Source organism: Anthonomus grandis, chromosome 12, assembly GCF_022605725.1.
Source record: "Anthonomus grandis grandis chromosome 12, icAntGran1.3, whole genome shotgun sequence".
Lineage (NCBI taxonomy): Eukaryota > Metazoa > Arthropoda > Insecta > Coleoptera > Curculionidae > Anthonomus > Anthonomus grandis.
Window position 1 is genome coordinate 6,296,360 of NC_065557.1, and position 18,230 is coordinate 6,314,589.

General features: G+C 32.7%; 1 protein-coding gene across 1 annotated transcript; it reads left to right on the forward strand.

Moving 5' to 3' along the window:
* The first annotated feature begins 81 nt into the window (after nucleotides 1-81).
* Nucleotides 82-11,707, forward strand: LOC126743138 (nucleoporin SEH1-A). Its single transcript, XM_050450111.1, is given in 6 exon segments — nucleotides 82-275; nucleotides 2,094-2,250; nucleotides 2,307-2,755; nucleotides 2,757-2,803; nucleotides 3,062-3,219; nucleotides 11,130-11,707. Coding segments are annotated over 6 exon segments (1,119 nt in total). The 5' UTR covers nucleotides 82-164; the 3' UTR covers nucleotides 11,327-11,707.
* Nucleotides 11,708-18,230: the final 6,523 nt, after the last annotated feature.

The window sequence follows — 18,230 nt, forward strand, 5'->3', positions numbered from 1 at the left end:
ACTGGCAGAATAACAATATGACAACGCTGCCGCTAAGTGAACGACTTGTCAAATTTAAATTTGACGTATGAATGACAGATAAACACAAGCTTCGAAGTGCGTATAATTCAAAAATAAAGTTTTTCAAATTTTTATTAATACATTTTAAATAGTTTTACATAAAAATGTTTGAATGCCAAGAGATACAGGCGGACCACAAAGATCTAATTCACGACGTATCCTATGATTACTACGGGGACCGTATAGCGACGTGTTCCAGCGATCAATACGTAAAGGTTTGTAAACAAACATGTGATTCGCTTTTAAAAACCCGTTAATTTTGTGAAAAAACCAGTGTGTATACTTTAAAATACCACTTAGTTGCTTCATAATATTTAAAAAGTCTTAATAGGCAGTTAAACCAAGGGCCGTTAAGTCCAAATAGATCCTCTTTAGCATCATAACCTCACTTATTTATTCCCACCTAACTAACACCCTGTTTTATAAGTTTCAACAATAAAAAACACAAAGTCAATGGTCTATGTTATTTATTTCAATATACAGCAGAGGCAATTAAAAAAAATAATTCTAGAATACAAAAAAATATATCAAGAATTTAACATTATACAAGGAATGTAGGTTAAAGTCCATTCTCCAAGATTCCAACTTATCAACCAAAATATACTAACAAAACAACATTTAAACAAATTTAAGAAATAACGATGCCTGACCCAAAAAATTTTGTTTAATATGAACACAACACCAGCTGGACATTTAAATAAATCATATGTTCAATAAACAAATACTGGTATAGCTGCCATTTGAAGTTGAAAACATTATTCACACATTGGGACTCTTCTTGGGTGTCACTATAGACAAGAGGCTTAATTTTTACAATCATATATCGGTCAGACAGATGAGCTCCATCAGACTTCACCAATAGATCAAGTAGAATCATCTTGTTTAATTCCCTTAATAAAATCATGATTACTTTATGCGGCTCCACTCTAGTATCCAAACTAATATATTGTTCACATTGTTCAACATAAATCTCTGAAATATATCGATTTTAAAACTGATGGAGTTTTCTCCCGAACAAGGATTCTATTAGCACTTGTTACTCAGCAGATTCAATAACACAAATTTAGCAAAGAAAAACCATTTATTGAGAGCATGATCTTGGTTGAGAACTTTGTCCATTTGAATCTGGATGTCAATCTCTATAACATGTCTTCGCATCATAAATTATTATCAAATAATATTGTAAACCTAATTAGTTAATGTACCTAATTAGTAATGTTAGACAATAAATATATTTCAATTGAATTGAATAACTTGGGCCAATACTATGTAACATGTCATGTGTCATGTGTATCTAGGTGAAGGTTATATTTATAGAATTATGTTTTTTAAAATACATCAGACATTCAAATATAAAAAGAGAGCCCAGTGTAAGGGCCCCATTTGTTTAAATAAAGGCTTACAATGAGGTCTGGATTAACTGGACCAGTAGGCTCAGTTTCCTTTCGCAACAATACAACTAACAAGTTTTTAGTTTTATTTTTATTAAGTTTTAATTTATTTGATAAAAACCATTGATTAGCAGTGTTTAATGCCTTTGTTTTGTACACTAATAGGTACATTAAAATCAACAGATATTGAAATCAGTGATGCATTTTCTGCAAACATACAAGTTTTACAGCTGAGTAGATTGGATGGTAGGTTGGGAAACATAATAAAGAGTATGGATCCCTGAGAAATACCACATTGCATCTGCATAGTGCCTAATTTTTCATTCTTTAAGTCAATAAACTGAATCCAATTAAACAGCTTTATCTGTACTTTATCCCAGTTATATGGTAGCTTTCCAGTTTCTTTATTAACACATCATTAGTGACACAATCAAAAGCTTGTGACTTAAGCAATCCTACCCTCTTCTAGTAAAAAGGGTATTGTATCAATAACATCCAGTATGGCCATAGTTGTGGAAGATTTAGATCGAAAAGCAAATTGTGCCTTGGTAAATAAGTAATTGTTTTCAAATTATCGCAATGGTCGACATTTAATTATGATAAATCATTATTTTTCGCCCAGCTTTATATGATTTTGTTAAGGTTTGGGACCGAAACAAAGACGGCAACTGGACCCTTACATCAAATTTCAAAGCTCACAGCGCGTCTGTATGGAAAGTCACTTGGGCAAACCCGGAGTTCGGTCAGGTACTCGCCACATGCTCATTCGACCGAACTGCTGCCGTGTGGGAAGAAATAGGTACCACACACTTTGTCTTCCAAAGTTATTTTTTCCTTTAAAACACCATTTTTTAGTCGGAGACACTCCTGGTCCAGGAAAAAGAGGCCAGAGACACTGGATGCGCCGCGCCAACCTCGTAGACTCTCGAACATCAGTAACGGACGTGAAATTCGGCCCCAAAAATCAAGGATTACAAGTGGCCACTTGCGCGGCGGAAGGCATAATAAGAATATACGAGGCCCCGGACGTTATGAACTTGAGCCAATGGACGTTGCAACATGAGGTGCAGTGCAAACTGCCTTTGAGCTGTCTCAGTTGGAACCCGAGTCACTCGAGGGGCCATCCACCGATGATTGCCGTGGGCAGTGACGAGCCTAGCACCACACCTGGCGGGAAAGTTTTCATTTACGAGTACAGCGAGAATAGCAGGAAGTGGGTCAAGTTGGAGACACTCAGTAATATAACCGAGCCGGTGCACGATTTGGCTTTCTCTCCCAATTTGGGGAGGGTCTTTCATATTTTGGGGGGTGGCGACCAATAATGTCAGGATTGTTAATTTGACTCCAGTGGAGTAAGTTGAACTTTATATATTTTTTTTAAATTATGTTTATTTTTGCTTTTTATTGCATTTAATTTAAAAATCATTATTTTAAGATCTAAAATATATGGGATACTGATGTGATTAGTAGATAGAACCCTTCTCAAAAAATTTACAACAAAATTCTTGTAAATTGTAAGAACATTAAACTGAAGCTATTAAAACTTTTGTTATTGGTAATCTTAAGGATCAATTTTAAAGTTTGGTAGTATAATTCTTTTCTTATTTTAGAGATGAACAGTCCCAACAAAGCGGCGTAACAAAACTAGACGTCCAAACAGTATCGCAATTCGACGATCATGCTTCTACAGTATGGAGAGTCTGTTGGAACGTAAACGGATCGGTACTTTGCTCAAGTGGAGACGATGGGTGTGTTAGACTGTTTAGAAGTGAGTAGCAATCTTTCCTTCTTTGATATTTTAGTAACAGTTGCAAAGTTTCTCAAATAAAATATTACATCAAGTCAACATGCTATTCAAGTATAAAGGCAATGTTTCTTATATAACCAATTCCACCATTCCTAGAACCCAACAAAAAAATCTGTTGAAAAAATGTAGGTGGATTGAAGACAAAAATTGATGACCTGCATAGTTCAATATTAGGCTGTAATTCTGATGTTCATGTGTTTGTTGAGAATACTGCATTAGCTGTGAATTCCTAACTTGTGAGATAACAAACTCCCAAATTCAAATGCTAATTTGTATGAAACACATTGTCACTCAGACATTCTCACACAACAATATGCTCAGTATAATTTTTATATATTTGGTGATTTTAATGTTCACAGAAGCCTTTTGGGAGAATGATGATTCTGGGGTAATTGTTAGATGCCCCCTTTAATTTAAATGGGTTAATTTTGGATTAACATTTTAACATTTGCCTTTCTTAATTTTTTTCAAAGTGTTGTGATTCAAAACATAGGCTTGTGTATTTGGATCATATTTTCACTACAGAAATTAATCTAGTTGTGAGTGAAGCTGTTGGCTACCTTTTTGATGGTACACAAAATCATAAGGCTTACAATTTTCAAATAAAATTGGATAAAGTGGGGAAAAAATCCTTACATTATGTAGAATTTTGTTATGATCTTCGAAATGCTGATTATATTGGAATCAATAATTATTTTTGTGGAATTAATTGGGATTTGGTATCATTTCAGTTAAGATATTTGGTCCATTGCAAGAGAAAATTGATCAGAAAAGTTATCAATGAAGTCAGAGTATGATTGTATATGTAGTGTTCTGAAAACTGAGAAAACAGAACAGAAACAAAACTGTGTACGTGTGTACAAAAACAGAACTGTGATTTTGCGTTTAGATCACCTATTATATACTGAGCCTAAAAGCTTCTGGTTTAGGATTAACAACAAAAGAGCAATCAATAAAATTCCTCAGATGATGTATTATAATAATCAAGAATTTGTTTCAGAAGGTTTAGTCTAATTTTTCTCTACAGTTTATAGTTAAAACGCCATTCATGTACCTTCTTAACAGGTTAATGAAAATATGTCCATTCCTAATCCATATTTTACAGAGGAATTAATATTTGACAAAATATTTCGATTACCACCAAAGTTAAGTTCAGGGCCGGACGGTGTTCCACATTTCTTTTTGAGGAAGTGTGTTTGTACTCCCATTTATTACCCATTGTTTGTTTATCCTTTCTAAAATATCATCAGATTCAGCAATATTCCCAACTCATTGGAAGCATAGTTTTTTGATGTCATGGTCTTTCATTCTGGCGAAAATAATTTAATCGGGAATTACAGGAGTGTCTGTATACAGTAAGCTTATAGACAGTTTGATTTATGACCAGAAATATTTTTATAGTAGGCAGCGGTTACTTAGTGAACAATATGGCTTTAGTCATGGTAAGTTCACTGTGACCAATTTACTGGTGTTTCAGGATACTTTGCTTGGAGCCTTGGAGAGAGAAAAACAACTTGATGTGATATATACAGACATCTCCAAAGCTTTTGAGTTGACAGAGTTGATATCAATATTCTGTTGCATAAGTTATCCCAATTTGGATTTCCTCATAGTATAATTTCTTGGTTTGTAAGGTTCTTGTACGGATCGGTAGTGCTAGAGCACGCCTTATTAGTGCACTATCTGGTGCTCGACTTGTTCGCTATTATTATTCCTTATTTTTATTAATGATATAGTTTCTTTCAGGAATAATAATATTTTATCGTTTGCTAATGATCCTAAATTCTATAGGGTTATTGATTCGGTTCAAGATAGATCTTTGGATGCAAGACGACTTAAATAGGCTAATAGATTGGTGCACGGAAAACGGTTTATCAAGAAATAAAAGAAATTTGACACTTTTTATAACATGAATGGTGTTAATCTTAGGGATACTGATATTGTTAAAATATTATGGTATATATTTTGATGAGCTACTAAATTTTTATTCATATCTCAGCAATTTTGTCCTTAAGGCATCAAAGTTTTTGGGCTTTGTTTCATAATTATAGGGAACTCTCTGTTTCAACATGTACAAATTTATACCCACAGATGTAAAATCAGGGTGGTCTCAGTCTTGAAATATGGTTCAATGATCTTATCTCCTTATTATAGAAACTAGCTCTTGAAAGAGTACAAGATAAATTTATTAGGTTTTAAAGATAACTTCATTTAGGAAAATTTATGAAATATTTATGGTTAGTTAAGTTACTAAGTAATAGTGTTTATTTATTTATCAACGGTATACACTAATTTTACAAAAATAAAATAATACAAAAGATACTAATATTAATACAACTTAAGTTAGATAATACTAAGATATAAATGAATGTTACAAACTAATTTAAAGAAATACGTTAAAGTCCCGAGTCACTAATGAACCTGAGAGAACTAAAACTGCTAAAAGAAACGTGCAAGTCAAGACTATACCTATCCAAAGAACGTTGCATTCTAGTTATAGGATTGTGCTGTGCATAAGACTACTATCAAAATCCTAAAATCCTAATACACAATCCTATACTATTCCACACACACGCCATACCCATATATGTATATTTACATTACTAGCATAATAAATAACTACTAAATAACTAAATAACAACACAATAACGCCAAATGAATGCGATAAAAATTTAACAGGGAATCATTCTATTTTCGTAAAAATTTCTTATAAAAAAACTTAAATCCGCCTAATGATAATTTTTTGAATCTGTCAGGAATTTGGCTATATATAATATACAGGTTGTCCGCTAATTAATGGTACATGGGAAAACCACAGACGCCTGATGTAAAAATATTACGATTTAACTATATTTACCTATATCCAAAAGTTGATATTAACTGAGATACAGGGTATTAAACTTAAAACTTTTTTTTTGTTTTTCCCCAATAACAAAAGTTAACTTTTTTTCACAAAAATTCGTAGTTAGGGGTTTTTTAGGTCGAGAAATTCATTTTTTTAACAAATTTAGTGTACAATGTAGGGGGCGCTGTCTGCGACATCTTTTTCTCTTTCATAAGGTCATAACTTTTTTGTGCTTAACTGTATTTAAGTTTTTATTGAAAATAATACTTTTTTCATATTTTTTACGTAAAAAAGGTATACTACTTTCGGGTCGCTTAGAGTCGCCGTTTTCGAGATTTCTGCCTTCAAATTATTTAGTACAGCAGCTCAAGCAAGCAATAATGTCTTGTTACTCTTTACCAATCATTTTTTACATCATAAATAATGTTTTAGTATAAGTCATTGAGAATAATGCAGACAAAAATTGGTTTATCATTTAATTAACTTTATTTAAAATAACTATGACACTAGAAAATCTATTGAAAGAAAATAACATTAACGAAAACAAACTTAACTATGCGACTGATAACTTTTCCATTTTGAAACTGTGACGAGATTTAGTAAAAAAATAGATCTGCTTTTGACAAAAACTGTTCAAAATGTCTACCATTCACTTCAATACATTTAACAGTTCTTTTGCTGAAAGATCTCCTAATTTTAAAAAATAATTGTTCGTTTCGTAGCTTTTGTGCAGCATATAAAATTCTCTGCCATAGTTCTTCTCTGGAATTCACTATTTCTTTGTAAACGAGCGACTTCATATAGCCCCAGACACAAAAATCCAGCGGGTTAAAATCGGGACTTCGCGCCGGCCATGGCCTCTGGCTCCCACGACCTATCCAGCGATTAGGAAAACGGTTGTTCAGGTACTCTCTGACAGCTCTAGAGAAGTGTGCTGGCCGTCCGTCTTGCATGAAATACATATGTCGCCTTGTGTTCAGCGGAATATCATTGAGAAAATCTGGTAAATGTGTTTCTAGGAACTCAAGGTAGAGTTCCCCGTTTAAATTGGGCGACAGTTCGAAAGGGCCCAATAAATCGCACATGTAATCCAAAAGTGTCACTATACGAAAAATGTCAATTTTTCAGGAGAGCAATTTAAAGTTTTCGGCAAAATGAAAAGACAAATAACGGTGATTATATTGATAATAAATGAACGATTTTTTTATCACAGTGAACGATGTTTTGGCTTTAACCATTTTACTAAACAGAAATGGAAAATAAATTCTTTTATTTGTTTATTTTTTAGTTTTTTGATTTATAGTGTCACTTTTCCATATATATTATATGCAATATTTTTAGAATATGTCAAAATTTTTCAAACCATAAAATTAAAAAAAAAATTGAAATATGTAGAAAAGCATAATATTATTATATTAAATGAAACATGAAATATTTATTTTTATACACAACTGCTTGAACAAAAAATGATGTAGGTAGGTACTTCTAAAAAATATTTTTTATCTTAACTACTAACTTAACTTAAACCGACCATCTAAATGACTACTTATGCACCGCGAACTTAACTATAGCTTAAAATTTAAACCATCACTGTTATTTTCCATTCAAATTCATACAAAATAGCTGTCGTTTACGTTTAAATTTTAAACTACGGTTAAATTTACACTATGCCAATAAAAGTTTACATCACTGATACAGAAATGGCACTAAAGCCAAATTAATGGCTATAAAAACAACTGCAAAAACAAAAAATTAATTCCTAAAACAAAATATTCAAAAACCTGGTAAATACAACATAAACACAACTTTAAATATGGACAGCTTCCATTATGAAAAAACAAAATATTTTCGTTGGGTAAATTATATATAGTGGGTAATTATAATTACAAAATATTATTATAAAAGGAGTGTACATAGCATTGAAGTATTAAGGAATTTTCAATAAGACTTTTGATGTCTTGTTTTTTTCGATCGAACAATTTTAATCTTTCTGTGTAAAGTTTATTTAATTGAAAACTTTTGCGATTTTGACGTGTTGAATGACGCGCCGAACAACTAATTTGCTTAAAAGTTTGGTCACTGTATGAAGTTTTGTAATATATTTCAATTTGGGTTTGGCTAAACCGTCACTAAACAAAAAATGTCACTATTGCCCGCCACGAGCGTATTAATATTGCGTAAGCCATAATGACACTTGCGCCATCCAGAGGTCTCTAATGTAATTATTTATGATATTTTATATAGTGACATTGTTGCCGGTGTGGTTCGGAAGAGTTTTATTGTAAAAAGTACATTTTGCAAATATTTTGTATAGTGACACTTTTGGATGTGCGAAATGATTATCGATTATACCGCACTATACATTAATTTTGAATTCATGTTGGAAATGACGTTCGTGTACTGAATGTGGATTTTGTAATGCCCATGTGTGTTTATTTCTAAAATTGAAAATGCCTATAGGTGTAAACGTTGCTTCATCAGTAAATAGTATCTTATTCAGAAACATGGGGTCGGCATTTATTTGGGCACGGCAAAAACGGGCAAATTCTATCCTGGGCGCAAAATCATTTTCTAATAAATTTTGCACAGGAGTGAAATGATACGGATAAAGACCCTCTTCGTGAAATATTTTACAAATGGATGACTTGCCTACTCCAGTTGCCGCAGCAGCATGTCTTGCACTTATTTCCGGATTTTCAGCCACGCGGACCAGAATTTCTTCTTCTTGTTCTGGAGTTATAACCTTCGGGCGCCCTGCGGAATTCCGTTTAGGACGAAATGTACCTGTTTCTCCTAATCGATCGTAAAGATTTTTGAAGATCTTGAAATCAGGTTGTCTTCGATTTGGATAGAGTTCTGAATATCGGCTATAGGCTTCGCGTCCATTAAAATTTGCCTGCGCATATACACAACATATCCCTCATTTCGGCATTTGAAAAAAGATTGTGCCTCAGCATTGTTTTTCAACTTACGAAAAATTTAAAAATTCAACAAAACAGTAAACTGGATGCAAAATCACAGAAAACACTAATTAAATATTTTCTGACAACTTTAAACTAATCAACAAACAACAGCAACATGACGGTTTCCTAACAACTGCGTCTCTAAAGTTCATTTGCTTTCTCATAGCTTACTTTAAAAAAGCGAATTATTTCCCGATTATATTAATTATTCAGCCGGGGTCGAGTGCATGGTGCACTAAATAATTTAAATACAAATATCTCCAAAACGGTAACTCTGAGCGACTTCAACTTAGTATACCTTTTTTACGTAAAAAATATGAAAAAAGTATTATTTTGAATAAAAACTTAAATACAGTTAAGCACAAAAAAGTTATGACCTTATGAAAGAGAAAAAGATGTCGCAGACAGCGCCCTCTATATTGTACACTCAATTTGTTAAAAAAATGAATTTCTCGACCTAAAAAACCCTTAACTACAAATTTTTGTGAAAAAAAGTTAACTTTTGTTAAAGTTATTGGGGAAAAACAAAAAAAAAGTTTTAAGTTTAACACCCTGTATCTCAGTTAATATCAACTTTTGGATGTAGGTAAATATAGTTGAATCGTAATATTTTTACATCAGGAGTCTGTGGTTTTTCCATGTACCATTAATTAGCGGACACCCTGTATATGTTAAATGAAAAAGATCGTTCGTAAAAAGGTGTTGTGTGCAGCGGCGGAGAGGTTAATCCTCTATGCCTTAAATTTAAGGAATGAACATCCGTTCGGAATCGAATTTTGTTTGTCAAATACGAGGGACAATTAGAATGAATTACCGAATAAAATAAACTTGTAGCTTGTAACTTTCTTCGACATTCCATAGAGAGCCATTTGGTTTCACGCAGTTTGTAGCTTACCGGTTCGCGGCAACGAATACCGTATATAAATCGTAAACAAGATTTTTGAACCCGCTGTATTCTGTCTTTATCTGTTTGATCCAAGCATGGTCCATACACTACGTCAGCAAAATTAAAATGACTCAGCACTAGTGCATCACACACGTTTATTTTTTGTGATATTGAAAGTAAATGCCTAGATGGAAACAACCTTTTCAAATTTGCATAGCCTAATTGAATCCATTTACTTACATGCTGTTTGTATCGAGGGTTGGTGTCAATATAAAGCCCCAAATTACGAGAACAATCAGAATGCGGAAGTTTTTCCGCAGAAGCCATTAAAATTAGATCTTCTTTAAGTGTTCTGCGATCCTTACAAAAAATTAAAAAGTTTGATTTTGATGCATTTATTCCTAAATTGTGTTTAATAGAAATACTAATCAATCGTTCCAGATCGTTATTAATTTTGCTGGCAGCACTTTGTTTTTGCCCAGGAAAAAATGAAAAATATAGTTGTGCATACAAATGAGCTTTGCAATGTTTTAGGCAACTAGTAAGGTTACAAGTATAAATGCAAAACAAAATTGGCCCCAAGATAGAGCCTTGTGGTACCCCACGCACCAGTGTACCTTCGGATGATACACCTTTGCTGGTTTCAACAAACTGTTTCCGATTTGTTAAATAATTTTTAATGAGAGAAACTGCATTATAGTCAAACCCCACATAGCTCAAAATTGCACAAAGCAGTTTGTGATTGATTCGATCAAATGCCCTGCTATAGTCTAATAGCACTAGTGCAGTAGATTTTCCACGATCAGTGGCTTCAATTATATCATCTGCAATTTCCAGAAGTGCTGTTGTACAGCCAAACCCCGATCTAAACCCTGACTGATATTCTGGTAAATATGGATATATGGGAAATATCTTTAAGAAGACAAAAAAAATCATTTTCAGAAATTTCCATTAATTACTTTCTCAGTTACAATACTGTACACTTTGATGTTTTAAGTTAAGATTTTGTTTAATTTATGACTTAATAATTTTCTACATTGATTATATAAATCCCTTGCATTCCTATGACGTACGAGAAAAATTAATTTTGACTTTTACTTAACAATTTCGTAGACTAGTATACTATATTACACTTTAAAATACATACAGAGTAAATTATATAATATTTCACTTTTAGTTTACAATAAAACCTTGTGGAAACAAGATGGAGTCCTAAAGGGAGATGGCCAACAAGTGCCCACAGCAATGGAAGCCGCCCAAAGTTCCAATCATAGCATCCTTCAGGGCTCCCCAGTGGGGTCATTAGCCTCACAGACGGCCAGATATATCAAACTGGGGTCGATATCGCAACCAAATCGGGATTCTTGGCATTAAAAGACTCACAACCGGTTTTTTTTTTAAATTTTGGTGGATATTACTTTTACACAGCAGTTTCCCCGACAGGTACCATAATGCCATATGTGCCTTTTATAATCCAGGTTTGCCAATCAAGATTTATTTGTAGTTTAATGAAGGCGACTTCATTGTTGTGTGTAGATACGATTTTCCTTTTTGTACAATATGCCTCTTACGTTAAGACTTATATGTTGTTTTTTAAACTAAATAAGAATTATAGTTAAAAAACGGTGTTCATTAAAGTACGTTTAGGGCCTAAGATTGCAAAAGCTTGTTATGTAAGTTATTGTGTACGTTCTAAAGTAATTTAATCGTGTAACTCTTTTTTTTTGTAATAAATATTTAATTTGTGATTTTCTATTAGTTGAGTTTGATTTATGGGCATCGGATTTGTTTATTTAAAGCTGAGGAGTGAAGGAAAGGAAAATAACCTTTACTATAGAGTCTGCAATACACTAAAAACTACAGAGTCAACGATGTCAAGAGTGGAGTTGTAAAGTACAAAAGATTGCAACGCACTTTTTATGACAAAACTTTGAATTGTTAAAGTACACTGTGTCCCATTTTGGATGAGACTGCAGGGTATCTCTGTCATTTTTTAAGATAGAGCTTTGCGGTTTTCGCGACCCTGTATCACTTTTTTGTAAAACTTTTAAAGCCACAAACAGAAATATTCTAACTACTTTTGTTCCTGAAATACAGGGTGAAAACGAAAATGTTCACTTTTGGAGATGTTATTATTTCTCAGGCCCTGTATAAGATCGAATAAAAATGAAAACTGCTTATAATAGATATTTTTACATAAAAGTCAGTGGCGTATTTAATTTTTTTTTCTAATGCACTGTTTTTAATATTGGGCACAAACTTGGTATTTTTTAAATGGAACACCCTGTATATTTTAACGTTAAATTTTTGCATTTTTTTTTCTGAATACATTGATGTATATCCTTTAGTAAATTTTAGCTTCAAAAATCAGAAAAATCCATATTTATTTTTGTTTTTAATAGTAGGCCATGAATTCTTTGACACATGCATAAAAAAATGTTTTGTTTATTGTATTCATGGAAACTAAGTCACAAACAGACTCAATACATATCAATAATGATGGCTGACGGTGAAAATATGGAATTCCAAAATTTTGAAAGGTATGATATTATAAAATGTTTAAACCTTTCTAACGAAAATGTCGAAGCGGCGCAGCAATTATATTTAAATAGGTAAAGCTCTAGCTTATTTTATTTTGTTACAAAATTCAAAAAATAAAAAAGATCTTATTAGGTTTCCAGAAAGACGTCAGCCATCTCGGGCTACGGTATTCCGGTTAAAATCTAATCTTTTAAATTATGGCTGCTATTCAAAACCTAGGCAACCCCATGTTGATAGAAATGAAGCTGGCGAAATTAATGTTTTAGCGTGTGTGGAAGCAAGACCCCAAATTTCCTGTAGAAAGATAGAGGAAGAGATAGGAGTTTCCAAAACAAAAGTGCAAAAAATTTTAAAAAAGCATAAATTTAAACCGTATAAGATAAATATTATTCAAGAATTGCATCCTGACGATCCGTTTAAACGACTGGAATTTTCTAATTGGTTTTTAACCAAAACTAATGAAGATCCGGATTTTGTAAAAAAGGTAATATGGTCTGACGAATCCCATATAAGCAGTAGTGGCATATTTAATAGGCAAAATACCAGACATTGGTATCAAGAAAACCAACATATTACTTTTGAACGACAGCAACAAGGCCGATTTGGTTTTAGTGTTTCCTGTTTTGTATTGGGCACTAAAATTGTATATACAATTTTTGAGGGTAGCTTAACTGCCCAACGATATCTAAATATATTGCAAAATAATTTGCCAGAGTTGCTGGAGGACATACCTTTAGCCCAGCGACATCAAATATATTTCCAGCGAGATGGAGCGCCCGCTCATAATTCAAGGGTAGTTAGAGAATATTTAAGTGCTCATTTTGATAGACGTTGGATTGGCACACACGGGCCAATCAGATGGCCCCCGAGGTCACCGGACTTAAGTGTTTTGGACTTTTTTGTATGGTCGTACTTAAAAAATAAAATTTATGCAAATCGGCATAATAATATAAATGAACTCCGAGCGACAACTGAAGAAGCATTCATAAACTTACAAAGGCACCCCTTTATAATTTTAAATGCCTTAAGACGAATACAGACTGTATGTGGTTTTTGTATAAGACAAAATGGACAGCAGTTTGAACAGTTTTATTAAATTTATATTTGTTGTTTTTTTTTGGTTTTTGTAATTAATTTTCTAATTTGATTCTTGTAATTACTAATTAGTTTTTAATGTTAAACCTGGTCCGATATATTTTTTTTGTTTTTAACATTTTTATGTTTATATTTATATTTTAAGTTAATGTTTAAAATATAGTTAAATAAACAGGTTTAAATCACATGGCGTTTTAAAAAAGTAATAATTAAATGCATGTGTGTAAGAATTCATGGCCTACTATTAAAAACAAAAATAAATATGGATTTTTCTGATTTTTGAAGCTAAAATTTACTAAAGGATATATAAAAAAATGCAAAAATTTGACGTTAAAATATACAGGGTGTTCCATTTAAAAAATACCAAGTTTGTGCCCAATATTAAAAACAGTGCATTAGAAAAAAAAATTAAATACGCCACTGACTTTTATGTAAAAATATCTATTATAAGCAGTTTTCATTTTTATTCTATCTTATACAGGGCCTGACAAAAAATAACATCTCCAAAAGTGAACATTTTCGTTTTCACCCTGTATTTCAGGAACAAAAGTAGTTAGAATATTTCTGTTTGTGGCTTTAAAAGTTTTACAAAAAAGTGATACAGGGTCGCGAAAACCGCAAAGCTCTATCTTAAAAAATGACAGAGATACCCTGCAGTCTCATCCAAAATGGGACACAGTGTACAGGGAGTTTGTATCGCACCATGATATGATGAATATTACGTCATTAGATCCGGTCTTATGAAGAACATTGAATGTATGGTAATCTAGTATGGTCCGCGAATAGATAATTTTGCCGCTAATATTCAGACAGTTTATCTCATTGATAAACATAAAAAACAAAATTGGACCCAAAAACCGAGCTTTGATTGAAACTCCACAATCCATTACTACCAGCTGGCTTAAAAAAATCGAGAGTCTATATAAATAAATAAACTAAACTGCTTTCAGGAATTAGAGTCTTTGACTCACGACCAAGTTTTTATTCCCAAACCCAAATCAAATGCTTTATTGTCAGAAAATTTACATTTTATCGACAAAGCTAAAGGAAAAAAAAATACAAATATAAACAAATAAACAAAAAAAAAACTCAGACAAAATACACACAAAGTAAATAGGTACATAACAAAAGAAAAATACTGTACAAATTATCAAATTGTACAATTTGGTCGAAATACATAAATAAAATAATTTTTATATACAAATATAGACACAATTATATGTATAAAATTGTCAAAAACCTTAGTCTCAAAAAAAAAACATACAATAAAAAGCAGGCAAACATTTTGCAAATAATAGGTAGCTAATAACGCCAGAGGGTGTGCTTTAAAAGGAAATATTAAAAAAGTCTTCTACTGTATATAGAGCTTTTTTTAGTAGTAAAGATTTTAGGGCATTGCGAAAACAACTAAAAGTAGTCATCGATTTTATTACGGAAGGCAGATGGTTGTGCATTTTTATTGCTGCATAAAGTATACAGTTCTTTACTAATTGCGACCGTGGAATTGGCAGATGAAGATTATGATCAACGTTCCTTAGTGAATGAATAGCTGTGGGATGGTGTTTCTGGAATCTGCGACACATGTTTGCGAATAAGGCAGATAGATTCAAATATAAATAACGAGGGAAGAGTAAGGATCTTATATTTTATAAAATTTACTTGGCAGTGAGCTCTACTATCAAGTCCTAATAAGTAGCGAAGCGCTCTCTTTTGAAGTTTAAATATACGCTCAAATTGGGTCTTGCAGCATGTACCCCAGAATGGAAGGGCGTAACGAAGATGTGACTCAGAAAGAGCATAATAAACTGTTTTGGCCGTGAAAAAGCCTAATTCTCTTGAGATTGATCTTATGGCAAAACATGCCGAGCTTAGTTTTTTAGATAACGTATCTATGTGCAAATCCCATTTCAAAAAGCCGTCCACAACAAGACCCAAGAACTTGACAGACTCAACAACTTCCAAACTGGTATTGTTTAGAATAAATGGAGGAATGGTCGTTTTATATGATAAGACTTTAGTTTTTGAGAGATTTAGGCATAAAAGATTAGAATCGTACCTCGATTTAATGAAGACCAAGTCGTTGGAAATTGTTGTATGTAGTGCCATTGCATTCGGATTGCTCCAAGTGAAGCTAGTATCATCAGCAAAAAGACAGATTTTTCCGCTTATGTTCAGTCTGGCCAGGTATTTATAAACAGCAGAAAGAGCATAGGACCCAAAACGGAACCTTGAGGTACATCACATTCAATTGGTTTACAGGAAGATCTTGACGTATCGACCTTTACAAGTTGACTTCTGTTGCACAAATATGACTTAAACCATTGAAGGGATATACCTCTGAATCCATAGTGCTGCAATTTGTTAATTAAAATAATGTGGTTTACGCAATCGAAAGCCTTTGAAAAGTCACAGAAAATTGTTGCTGTTAAGTAATTTTTGTTGATGTTTGAATAAATGCTGTTAAATAGGGAGAACATAGCATCGTTGGTGCATTTTTTGCTTAGAAATCCAAATTGATAAGGGGTTAAGATATTATATTTAAACAAAAATGACAAAAACCTTTTTTTAGCCAGGCGTTCTATGATCTTTGAGAGGGTTGGAAGAAGTGCAATTGGACGATAGTTTGAGGCTTGATCTTTATCTCCTCCTTTATGTAATGGAATGATTATTGCAGTTTTAAGGCAGTTTGGAAAGACCCCATTTCAAAATGACATGTTGATTAGGTCTACTAAATGGATTAGAGTACAATCAGGCATATTTGAAAACATTTTAAGAGTAAGCTCATCTGTTCTGTAAATGATACTGGCGTAAAAAAGAAATTGTGCAAATTTTCATTAGAGAGATATGACAGAGGATCATCAGAAGGTGTTATGGTGGCCATTAGATTTTTTGCCACGTTTACAAAGTAATTGTTTAGGCTCTCGGGTGATGTAGAGATAGTGCTAATTGCTAAATGCTAGACTTATTTCTTAGTTCGTTAACAATAGACCATGTTTCTTTAGCTACATTGCCAGATTTTGCCAGCCTCCCACTGTAATAGATTTCTTTTGCAGCTTTAATTGTATCAATATAAGTTTTCCTATACTGCTTGACGTAATTATGAAAAGCAATAGATTCTGAGAACTTTTTTAGGTAGGAAAGTGAGCGCATGTTTTTTGCCGATACACGAAGACCTTTGGAGGATCAGCGCTTTAGAGGAAAAGATATATTTGCAATATCTGATAGCGAATTTAAGAATATGGAGAACTCATTATCGACATCATTTGAAAGAAAGTTCCAGTTTTCCGTTAGACAAGGATTCTTAAAATTAAAAAAATTATTTTTGTTATAAGCACGGCCTAATTTACGCAAAGTGCTATTGTTAATTGAATCCAACTGGTTAATATAGCTTCATGATCTGAAAAGCCCGAACTGAAAACAGTACAATTTAAGAGTTCTGGAGCAAAGAATGATACTGCGTAATCGATGGTGGTGGAGCTATGTGCATTATCAAGCCCATTGGCTCAAATATAGACTGGAGTGATTCTTGGGCAGCACATACACTGGAATAGTCAATATTAAGGTCGCCGCATAAAATTAGTTTGCTTTTTAAGAGCATGGATTCTAGCAAGCTTAGTAGTTTCTGGCTAAAACTTTGTATATCAGAGTCGGGTGTTCTATATAGACAAACAATGTAGAGATCATGTGAATTATTATAAACAATGGAAAATTCAAACAATTTTTCAGATAATAGGTTATCAAACTTTGTCACTACTGATAAGTCGTTATTAGTGGACATTATCAATGTGCCTCCATGCGTTATGTTTGTTCTATTGTATCTAGCTATGATGTTGTAATTTTCAACATATATGGGTTCATCAGTATTTAACCAATGTTCAGTAATAGCAACTATTTCAGGGAAATTTAGTTCTAGCAATAAAAATAGATCGTTAGTTTTGTGTCTTAAGGACTGAATATTTAAAAGAAAAATACTAAGCTTACTATCAACATCCTCAGCATCCCAGCTTCAGCAGTTACTCTATTGTGTGTAAAAAAAGAATTTAAATATTTTAAATTGTCCCTCAGTTATGTCTGCCAATGAACCAAAACCTTGATGTTGCAACTTGCAATAAGGGTTTCAGAGCTTCATTGACAAATATCTTTTTAACTCAGAAAGCGTTTTAAGATACAATAACGTTGTTATATGAAATGATTGAGAAAAAGCTTGTTAACATCATTAGAATTAGACACTCGTAACACTTTTAAATTATGTCTTATTCCTTTTAACTGAAATAAATAAAGCTGATAAACATGAGTGGCATCTACATCTGAGCACGGAGAAGCACAGAATGAATTCATACTAATATTCTGTCGAATTATCCTCAAGAAAACAACAAAAACGTTTCGATATAGGCTGGAATGATGATTCAGCGTTTCAAATTTTTTATCGCGTGAATAAATTACGAATTTGTAAAGCAGACACAATACTCGAAATGCAATCAGAAGACGTATCCATTACATCATGGAAGGAACTCATCTTTTTTCTGCCTCTATCACATCTGAGTAGAGGCCAAAAACATGAAATAAAAACATCTCTAATTTCTGACACTAGGGTCAGTGGCAATGATAAATAAAGTAAATAAATAAATAATGTCTTTATTAA